This window comes from Aptenodytes forsteri, unplaced genomic scaffold (assembly GCF_000699145.1).
Source record: "Aptenodytes forsteri isolate BGI_AS27 unplaced genomic scaffold, ASM69914v1 Scaffold179, whole genome shotgun sequence".
NCBI classification, from domain to species: domain Eukaryota; kingdom Metazoa; phylum Chordata; class Aves; order Sphenisciformes; family Spheniscidae; genus Aptenodytes; species Aptenodytes forsteri.
The window spans coordinates 1,616,125-1,627,825 of record NW_008795378.1 but is presented as its reverse complement, the minus strand read 5'-3'; the positions used below and the strand labels follow the sequence as shown (position 1 = coordinate 1,627,825).

The 11,701-nt window shown below is 39.7% G+C and overlaps 1 protein-coding gene across 1 annotated transcript; it reads right to left on the bottom strand.

Moving 5' to 3' along the window:
* Positions 1–116: 116 nt before the first annotated feature.
* On the bottom strand, positions 117–11,323 carry MYNN (myoneurin). The gene is made up of 7 exons (XM_009280542.1): positions 11,043–11,323; positions 8,304–9,103; positions 6,021–6,180; positions 5,131–5,309; positions 4,770–4,853; positions 4,251–4,337; positions 117–3,089 (listed from the first exon to the last, which is right to left on the bottom strand). The coding sequence occupies exons 1-7, from the start codon at positions 11,306–11,308 to the stop codon at positions 2,821–2,823; spliced, it is 1,845 nt and encodes a 614-aa protein (XP_009278817.1). The 5' UTR covers positions 11,309–11,323; the 3' UTR covers positions 117–2,820.
* Positions 11,324–11,701: the final 378 nt, after the last annotated feature.

Here is an 11,701-nt window from a genome sequence, read left to right as displayed (position 1 = left end):
TTTTTTTTTTTAATATATATATATATTTAAAATCTATATTCTAGTAAAGGAATACAGTTCATAGAGATCATACCTCAGCAGCTGAGATATCTTCACAAAAGATGAGGATAAAAATCAAGACTCTCATATGGGGACTCAAGAGTGCAGATCACTAAATTATTGCTCCAAGACAAAATTACAAGCCTGTGTATTCTATTAAGAAAGGTTAAAATTGTTGTCTTGTAAAAAATAATGATTATCTTCTTGTCTATAAAGAAAACTAAATGACTAATAAAGCAAGTATTACTGTTACAAGTATCTAAACAAATCCTGTATAAATCTAAGCACTGTATTTTTTAAAAAAGTCTGAAATCTAAGAATACAGTAATAAGCTATAATTTCAGAAATATAAAAACAGTCCAAACAAACATTGTTATGGAATGCATTTTCTATGTAGGAATGTAATTTTTTTTTTAATTTTTTTTCCAGAGCTAGTTCTTTCTTGTGGTCATTTATCCTGGATATGTTAATCTTTAGCTACTTTTCCTCAGATAACAGCAGCATATCATTAGTTTATCTTCCAAAGCTGTTTAAATATGAAATTTATGAATTCTACGGTATTGTTCTTTTTCAGTATTCATGACTAAGCCTACGTCTATCCCAAGACGTCTGCTCTATTTTCAGAGAGAGAAAGTAAAGAGGAACCTTAGGACAAGCTACACAGAGTTTGCTTTTTTTTACACAGAGTCAAGATCCCGATCTTTGTGGTTCTTCAGTCTTAAACGGCAAGGCTAAGGAATATCCTTCAGGGGCTACATCAACAACAGAAGCTAAAAAAGAAAATGGGGGAGGAAAGGGGGAAATGCCAAACAAACAGAAAAAAACCCCCACCAAACAGAGAACTTCATCCATTGTCCTTTGCCAGCATTATGAAGGACATCAGCTGTTCACAAATGTTGTAGTACAGATAAGCAAAGCAAATAAAGGTCAGGCAGGTATGGCAATAATTAGCTTCAGTGGACAGAGTTAGAGATGCCTGCATTAAGAACGTTCCCAGCGAACAGAGTTGTACTCCTTGCTGCCTGCGGTAGACTTTATCAGCAAATTGGCCACATACTAAAGCATAAAACATGATCAAGCAGCAGAGTTTTAAACATGCCACATACTAAGATGATCAACACAAAGAAGCGAAAGGTCTATTACTTTACAAGTACAAACATGTAGGAAGAGGTGGCGGGGGCGGCGGGAATCTATAGCCATGCTCAGGAGTCAAGGGACTATTTCCAGAATATTTAAATGAAATCCTCCAAGAAATTTTTCACAAGTCTGTTTAATTAAGGTGCAGATTAATTATTACTCCATGTAGAACAGAATCAGTTAAGAGGTATCTCCTATGCTCTTCTATTTATCAGTGTCTGGACACAAGGCATCAGTGGAAATAAAATGCTAGCACCAAGTAAATAACCAACAAATAATATCTTTAAACGCATTGTTGGTACAGTATTATGCCTGTTTCCTTACTATTTGATGATTACTTAAATCATGCTTACATTATGTTAATGGCACAAACTGGCAAAATGGTGTATAAAAGTACTCCTATTGTCAACTAGTCTTTAACTGATGACCAAGACACTAAAAGTGTTGCTTTTTAAAAATTTACATTGCTAGCAATAAAAAATACCCTTACATGAGTCTTGCTAGGTACCAGTTTTGTGCAGTTGCTGCGGACAAGTGACACGAGAGGTAAAGCAGTACATAAATACTTCAACTAAAACAAATCAGTCATACTCTAACAAAACCTTGCCTGGAAGAATATCATTCTGCTCTGTTGTATTCTTCCTTAATGCCCCCTCATGTAGCGTTCACTTATTATTTTCACAGTGAAGGGCAGGATTTATTTCCTCTTTTGTACCTACTGTCTAGCACAAGAAGCAGCACTACTGTAAAAAAAGGATTATGAAGCTCTGATTCATGCCTCACAATCAAGTCAATGCATCTTTTCGTCTGATCTACAACACGCATGTTCCAGCTCTCCTTTTGAGCAAATGTTGCTGTTTGTGCCAAAACCAGGGCATTGCAGGGATGTGAAAAATAAATCTGGAACAAGATACAACAATGCTGGATTCACTTAACAAAAAAAGAAAAAGAAAAACTGACTTGTTGGAAAGAATACCCAGTAGTATCTATGCCATTAGAACCCTCTGACTTAACACACTACAGAAAAAAATTAACGCTCCTTTACTTGCCTTGTCAGGAAAATATACACAAAACTTTCTTTCCCTTTGGTCAGACCTCAACTGAAGATGGCTACTTCTGGCAGACAGCAGTAATTCTTTGCAAGCACCTCACCAGAGCACTGGCCTACCCATCACGTACCATTGTATCACCTTGGAATGCAGGAGTACCAGCTTGTTAGTACATTCGGATTATGATTTTCCCCTTACACCTCTGGGTTAATATTCTTAAACTATCAAATATGGCTTAAAATGTCTGCTCTCAAATGACATTGTGACACATCAGATCAGCAGGAACATGGGAGGAGATCTCCAAAATACACTAACATATTTAACAGAGAATTCTTAAGGCAGGTGTTGCTGGAAAGGAATCGTCTCCTGGAAATCAGTGTTAATTGCAAATAGAAATTTGATTGTAGATTAGCACAATTCAACAAAAACCAAAAGACAGCGCTGCACAATGGAAATGCCTTACAAGTGTCTTTACACTGAGGAAAAAAAGAACAAGTCCAATTCAAAAAGTGTGACTGCTTGCTTGATTATGTTCATCTTACCAAACATATGCAAGTTCACTACCAAATTACCTTGATGGCTCTGTACTGCACTGTCAGTATAACTGCTGCAAGAAAATAAACTGAGGTTCTGAATATCCAGTCACAGCAGATCTTAGTAATGTTTCTGATGAAGGAGACTGGCTACCCGTCACGGGAAGCAGCATCTGATGGTCTTCAGTCCCAATGGGAAGAGGAAGTGCTAAAGACATCTCAGAGGGCTTCACATCTATGGACTCTGATAAAGGACTTTTCTGACTCTGAATGGATTCTTGTTCATTGAAAGAATTATCAAGTGCATTAGAATCAGGGGGAGTTTCAGATCCTGGGGGGGTGAAAAAAAAAAAGAGAAAGAAATGTTCAAAAGCTCCTCCACAAATTCTGCAAATTCCCTTTCAAATGACTGTCAAAACAAACACTTGGTGTGTCAAAGACTGCCTGGGCAGCTGGGCTATCAGTGGCTTCAGTGTGCCGCGAAGCCAGAATGAGCTGTAAATACAACGTAAGCACTGAGAATCACATCCTCTGTGCTTATAGCATGACAACTAGACGGATGATGCATTCCAACTCAATCTCTACAGAAGAAAACAAATCCTTAACGTCACAATGAACAAAGGAGCTTTGGAAAAAATGTAATTATGAAGGTTTCCTTGAGATTTTCCACCCCAGAAAATCTAAGAACAACAGCCACATCCAAGCATCCTCTTTTAACTGAGATAGCAATGTAAAATATACCATTTATCCATGCACTTCTTTGGGAGAAAACATTTGTTAACTCCATTCCAGCCAGACCCATTACAGTTTTTATCCAGTCACTTGAGAAATCTTCCACTGTTACATTAAAATTATTTGTGCCTTCAAGATGTAAAGTAATTCTTGTAACCAGTATGCCATGTTCACCTCGGTTACTACCCTCATAGACATATTCCTTTGACACATTCAGAAGAGGTGAAAAATTTCCTACAATTCAGACTATGCCTTCATGTGGGAAGCTCTCACAAGTTACTAGTACAAGAAAGTAAACAGTCACGTACAGAAACTCTTGTCAGCAGCAATCCACTTCTATGTTGCTCAACATGTGTTTGCTATAGCAATGCAAATGCTTGAAAATTTGTCTTGAATCTACTTTAAAGCACGTACTTTATGCTTTAAAAAATTTGAGTACCTCTAAAGTGGATGCTTTTGGCTCTAAAGAGAGCTACTACCCAAAAATCTTGTTTTCTATAATTTTAGGCCTGGATGAGCAAAAAAAAAAAAAAAAAAAAAGTTATTCAGCACTGAAGACAAAACAGTTGATGTAGTTTCTTAACCTTTTTTTTGCAGAAGGAACTCACCTGTGTGAACTTTCGTTTTGTGCTTCTTAAGATTTTTTATATCTGTGTATGGGCCTGAATGAGAAAAAAAAAAAAAAAAAAAAAGTTATTCAGCACTGAAGACAAAACAGTTGATGTAGTTTCTTAACCTTTTTTTTGCAGAAGGAACTCACCTGTGTGAACTTTCGTTTTGTGCTTCTTAAGATTTTTTATATCTGTGTAAGAATTTCCACACATTTCACAGATAAATGGTCTTTCACCTGAAAAAAATTGGTTTGGCAGTTAGAACAATCTTGAAATTGAAAGAAAACACAGTTAAGAGATGTAGGCTAATGGATTTCAAGGTTGTATTTTAAAATACAACTTTGTAACTCTGTTATTTTGTCTGTGTGTCTGTATTCAGAATAAAATTTCTTCCAGCATAGATTAAAACAAAGCAAAAAACCCGAACGTTAGAAGTAAAGCCATGATCATACATCAACACCTACGCTGTTACACAGATATTAATCTGAAAAAGGCAATTAAAAAAAAAAAGTCACAAATATTTTCTTTAAATTATGTTAACACAGGGATACGTAAATTAAGAAACTCTGCTACTTTCAAGTATAGCACAATATGGTGTATTTTAAAGGCAAAAGGGTAAAAGTAGAATATTATTTATAGTGCAGGAAGCAGCCTGTCTGGAAACTGACCTGTATGGGACCGAAAATGTTTATTGAGCTCTCCAGAGGAAATAAAACTCTTTTCACAAATGCCACAGATATATGGCTTCTCTCCTAAAGGGAACACAAGGAGTTTGTTATTTCAATATATAAACCAGAATACACATAAAGAACATATCAAAATGAAACGGAGGTAATGTCCAATGGGAGAAAGAGCTCCCTAAACTGAAGTAAAAGGGAAAAAACATGAGAAAGGAGCTGGATGACAACTCCAGAGGTAACTCCCAATCTACGGATTTCCTGGTCATTACCTATCTCCAGACCCTCTGCAGGCAGCCAGTCCTCCCTTGCCAGGCCTGTTCTGGTACCACAGTGCTGTGTCTCCCCTTACCTGTATGTTTTCGGGAATGGGTGATGAGAGAACTTGAGACAGCAAAGGCTTTTCCGCAACTGTCACACACGTAAGGTTTCTCCCCCGTGTGGCGACGCACATGGTAGGTGAGTGTGCTGGCCTGAGCAAACCGCTGACCACACCGATCACACACGTAGGGCTTCTCGCCACTATGCTTCCTGCGAACGAACACAGGCATCAGTGATCTCCTGGCAGAAAGGGAAGCAACACCCACGATTAAGTAACTTCCCTCAATTAGTACTTTATCCCCAAAGTTCCTTGTGCTAATGTTCTGTGAAATAAAAAAAACCGTAACAGCTATGAGTTTGGTTTTGAGTTAGCAGTTTCTCTCGGAGTGAAATTCAGTCACTCAGTGCCTGTTGACTCTGGGAATCAACACATCCATGATTTCAATGGCAGCTGAACTGAACTACAGGCCCCGCACATGTAAGATGCACCATAAGAACTCAGCACGTTTTGCATTATAGTGTACTGAAAGAAAATGATGATTCCTAACAGGGGAACATAATTCCTGCTCCTGCCAAAAAACACAAAAGGACAGTAAACAGTGAGAACTGTTCTGTTTCACTCCCATCAAGGAACTCTCTCCTCTTTGGTGCTACAAGCAGTTTAAAACAAAACGAACCCCACATCATTGCCATAAGGATACCAGCGCGTATGCTGTAACATTCATAAATTGCAACTCGCTTCCCCAATGAGCAAGTACATAGATGTAATTATTCTGTTATGCAGCGTGAGAGAAGACCCAAGAGAAAAGGAGTAGAAATGACCAGATTATGTGAACGTGTAACTCTTGCTCATGCTGGAGTAAATTATTCTGTTTAAATAAACATGTGGATAAGCATTTGCAGGATCTCACTTTTGCCCACCTGGCATGAATCTTCAGATTGCTTGAAGTTGCAAACTGCAGATTGCAGACATCACATTTGTATGGTTTCTCTTCTCCGTGATGCATCCGACTGTGGAAGACTAACTGGCACTTCTGAGCAAAGCCTTTGTCGCATAGTTCACATTTGTATGGCTTCTCCCCTAGTGAAAAATAAAACTCTTGTGCTCTCTGCATTTACGTAAGAAAGCTTTCTGATCCGTCACCTGACCAAAGCTCAAGTGTCTGCTCTAATACTTCTTACAAATAACATCTTGGAACACCCCGTCATCAGTCCACTGAAGTGGAACATGCCAGGAATACAGCAGATAACAGACTATTTTTGAACACATTACCTTTAGTGGAAAAAAGGTAATAATATTTTTAATTTTGCCATTTTCCCCACATTATTTTAAGAACGCTACTACTACATTTTCAGACTTTTTGCTGGTTATGTCTGTTCATGATTCTGAATATTCAAGATGAACCACCAGTAAATCATCTGCCTTTTCTTGCCTGTCAAACAGCAACAAGTCTTCAATCTTCAAAGTACAGTCTAGTGCTCACTAATTTCTTGTCTGCTGTAGAATGCTACAGGTACTTCTCTGACTATTCATATTTTCTCAGTGGTCAGTACAGTCTCATGTAACGGATCACGCAACTCCGCAGTCTTAGATGACAGTATAAAAGAGCCTCTCTCTGCATTTCTATGGCAGTGCACAATCAAACCAGGAACTCAACAATTCTTAAGTGTATTGTGCACATACAAACTTCAAAAATAAAGGTATTGGACATCTAACCTGTCATCTAGCAACCAACACCATGAAATTCCCTGCCTACTCATGCAAAAATTCCCAGTACAACACCCTCAAAAGTAGAAAGTGCAGCTGACGGTCCTACCAGCGAACTGTCCCTGAATACTGCTCACAAGCTCCATCTCGCACATGAACCTTTGGTTAGTCATTGGCTGACAATATTTGAAATCCTCTCCCTCGGTTACTGAAAGAGCAAGGCGTTCTCCTGCAGCTGTACCTCAAGCCCTCCTACTTCACCTCTTTCACATCTTCACAGCTTCCTGGAAAGAGCTCCACTGCTGGCATCTGCTCAGAGTTTTCCAAAGGGGAAAAAGCGCAAGAGTAAACAATTTTTTATCTGATTCACTGTTACTTCAGAATTCTGAATGCCAGCCACAAAAGGAAGAAAACTATGTAAACCAGGTCCTTCTGCTGCTCACTGGGCCAAGTACAGCAGCAAAGGCAATAGCAGAACAACAGCTATGCCAGATCAGCCTGAAGAACGAACTAACCTAGTATCAAGTCTTCCATCTCTAGGGAAGAACATACAAAAAGACAAGCAAGCACAGTACTTCTCCCATTCGTCTTCCCAGGCTCCAGCAATTTGCTCTTCATAATCTTTTAAGTCAGTCATGTTGTCTTAACGTTTAAGTGTTCGTAATTGATTTCTCTTTGATGCTTTGTTCAGCAGCTCTTGATACGACACAAACTTCTGGTAATGTTATTGAATGCAGAGATCACAACGCCATCACACATTTCAGCTGCATGTGTGTTCTCCCATTCGTCTTCCCAGGCTCCAGCAATTTGCTCTTCATAATCTTTTAAGTCAGTCATGTTGTCTTAACGTTTAAGTGTTCGTAATTGATTTCTCTTTGATGCTTTGTTCAGCAGCTCTTGATACGACACAAACTTCTGGTAATGTTATTGAATGCAGAGATCACAACGCCATCACACATTTCAGCTGCATGTTTTACTAAATAAAATCCCAAATGCTGTAGTAATTCAGCCACCTCCCCAACCTTTTTTGAAGACCCTATGGAAGAAGTTACCTACTTGTCACAAGATTGCTTTTTTCCCCCAGTTTTGCTATCAAACATATATTAGGATTTGATGTTTAAAAAAAGCAACAGGAATTCTAGTATCAAGTACAGTGAGCTTTTCATGCTCTACTGGCAATAGTTTTTGGCACTCCATCCCATTTAATCACTCTACAGAGTTAAACTGTAGCCAGCTCTTCTGAGTCTTTCCTGAAATCAAGGTGTTCAGACTAATAAAGTCCTCTCTAGCTATTTAAAGTAGAAACTATGATTTTGTATGGAAAAACATCGAAACATTTCATGCTACCAGGATATAGGTACTATCCCCATACGCGTACCAGCAGCAGACAAAATTTCTAGAGGAAGAAGTCAGAATGCAAAGATCTTTTTAGTCCTGTATTCACAGGCTGTGATTACAGGTCTCCACAGTCCATGAAGACAAGGCCAGCGGCTTACCTGTGTGAGTTCTTACATGTGTTTTCAGCTGATTGCACTGGGTGAATGCCTTCCCACAAAGCTGACACACGTACGGTTTCACTCCTTTGTGTATTCTCATGTGTCGGCGGAGGCTACTGGCTTCCGAAAAGACTTTTCCACACGTGTTGCACACTGGCTTAGCTTTGGAGTACTTCTGGTCAAGTTCTTCCCCTGAACTCTCCAGCTGGTAAGTGTTCTTTTCACTGGCTATGTTAGACATACAGTGCTCCTTCAGTGCACAGCTTTGCTGAGGCTTTCCCCGTTTCTGTTTTGCTGCAATAGTCTGAACTAGGATATCCTGCGCTGCCAGCGTTTCGCTTTCCACCACAGAAGCCAGCTGTAGCTCAGAGTTATCGCTGCCTTGGGCAGCCTGTTCCGTTATCTGGGTGGCCAGCTTATTTGCATCTAAAAACATTTCAATGGATGTGTTCTCTGTCACATCGTTCTGATATTGTACGGATTTATTCTGTATGCTTTTGGGGGAGCTGAAAGTCTTCTTTCGCTTTTTGGTTTGAGATTTCTTTTCTAAAGCTGCTTTCTTTGCCTGTGGTTGAACCAACTCTGCAGAAGCAGCATCTGCTGTCTCCCGATTATTGTAATCTCGGAGAGTCAGAAGACAAGTCTGCTGATTCATTTCAATGTTTCCAGTGATACTAGATGTCTCTGTAGAAGAGGGATTAGCAATAAAAGCAAAGTCTTCCATCTTGATTTTGCATTTAGTGACCACTTCTTCTACTTTGAGATAGTCGGCAGCCTGGTGAATTTCTTTAACGTTCCAGCTGCAAGAAAACAAGACTTGGGTGACAATATTCTGGACAAAGCAAACATCTGTTCTGTACCAACTGTATCAAATACAGACAGCACAGCTACAGAAAAGTTACACCGTCAGAAAGTGTAGCTTTGAGAACACATACAGCAAGATTAATCTCTTAGTGCTGTAGTGCCATAAGACACTAGTATGACAATTACTCCCGAACTGATGGCCCATGCCTAGTGGGGTCTGCAGATCCACAGAACTGAGAATTTTGTTTTCAGTTACATGCCTTTTGTAGAATTTTAAGTTAAAAGTCCAATTGTAAGGTGGTGAGGCTAGACATGGGGTTGTTGGTCCAAAAAGCTCAGAAATCACAGCACGAAGGGATAAAACACTGGAGAAGAAAATGCAAAAGTTATCACTCTATAATCCTTCTGCCAAAAGTCTTGAGTGATTCGCAAGCGGTGCATTCACCTCAGCACTTCTGTGAGGCAGGTATTAATCTTCTTTTATAAAACAATTTGCAAGCAGTCTTAATTCTGTACCAGCTGCGCACAGACAATGTTAACACCAAGGAAGTCCTCATTTAAACTACTATGCTCTATTTTTCAGTTCCTGCAACACAGGCCTTGATGGTTTAGAAAAAATTGATCTGGAAAAAGTGGCAATATGTACCATCAATGCATTTATGGATTTACAGCACTTTAAAGAGAGATTAATGGTAAACAACATCATTCCAACAGTCTATTACACAGCAAATGTAATTAAACAATAAGTAACTAGCCACAATTATTCTCCGTACATGAATACAACTGTTTTAGTATCCTGTATTATACTCGCACTGCACACTATAGTATGCCCTCGGGGTGTCACTCATGCACCCACCACCAGAGAAGACAACAGAATTTGCAGACAGTTGCAGCAGTCACCTAAAGGGATACAGTACAAGATGACGGGTGCAGACGTGCAGGTGTCATCTTTAGTCAAATAGTTCTCCCTGGGTGAGAATGGTACTTTCACCTTCCTCTTCTTTCAGAGATCGCAACTGCTCAGAATGAATCCAGAAACTCTCCTGCTGCGGTCCCAGACAGACGTCAAGAACGCTGCACACTTCTGCTCATACACAGTTTGCAAAGCACCAGTCACTAACTTCACCACATAGCTGTGTATGCTGCTCTATTGCTGTTAATGCCTGTAGCTAATTTAAAAAAACCACCACCCCGCATCTGCATACTTCAATTATCGAGAGTGAGTTTTCAGACATCAATAGCAACAAAGCTTTTTTAAAATGCATTTGACACCAGACATTGAGAAAGGAGTTACAATCCTGGCCTACATACTTCTAAGTAGTCACACTTCCCTCATGAGGGACAATTTCTTTCCCTGAGAGAAAAGCACTGCAAAGAATCCTCACTGCACAGGAAGCAACAACAATGGGCACAAAATCGACACAGTAAGGGGGGAAACGCTTTTTCTGTGACTCCTTTTGGACATCGTAATATAAGATTTTAAGTAACAGATCATGCAAATTCTAACAAACGTATTTTTTTTAAATTGTGCCTATCCTCATGCATTCCTCAGACTTTAGTCTCTACTGTATATACCGTTCCTGTGCGTTCTCTGCAAAAATGGACTTCTATAATCCAACTTCAGAAACAAGACAGTCATCCTTCCCTCTCACAGTAATCATATCAGATTGTTAATCCCTTCCAATCCAGACAGAAACACTCAGGGAGTGAAACTATCCATCAGTGAAATATCAGACTACATACCTTTGTTTTGGCACTCGCATACCATGTGGTATTTTAAAACATACAAACAGATGATCTTCAAGTTGTTAGTATGTATCACACCCACTACTGTTTGTTCCTCCAGAACTTACTACAAAGAACAAAAAACCCAGTACTGCCTTAACACAAAGTTTATTTCCCTATTTTCTTTCCCCCTTTAATAGCGCATGTTACCTGTCAAGGTTTAAGTTTCCCGTATAAATAAATTCCAGGAGTTTTTGGAATCCATCAGCTTTCACTTGAGTCTGATCCAAAACAACATTATTGTCAGACGCGTCTCTGTAAAATGCACCGAAGTACTCGCTGAAAGAGGCAAGCACATTCCTGTGTGCTTTGAACTGGAATTCACCAATAACAACAGTGCAGTCACAAAGAAAGCCGGCTTCTCGCTGCTTGTTCAGTCTCTCTAAAAGGTGCTCACAGTGATGGGAATACTGCATTTTGATAACGAGCTGCAGCCTCTTTGTTCTGACCTGGGAAAGCAAAAAAAATTGATTCACATGCAAGATTTAACTTTGTTTTCCCCCCTAACAGAGTAAGTTAATGATTACAAAAGACTCAGTGTTTAAATCCTGCAGGATAGTTTGTGTAGTAGCGCTTTTGTACGAGGTATAGCGAGATGGGTGGATCCTTCTTAACCTGGGGAGCTGCTAATTTTAGAGACAGAACGAGGGGGAGAGGGCACCGACGTGTATGCGCCCCCACCCAGATCAGAGGATTAGCTCGCCTAAGCTTATGAACTGTCATGTCAAAACCGGGCTCCGAGGAGCACTTTGCAGAAACGAGCCACCCGAGGCTCGGACCGAACCGCGCTCAGGCGGCGGGGGGAGCCC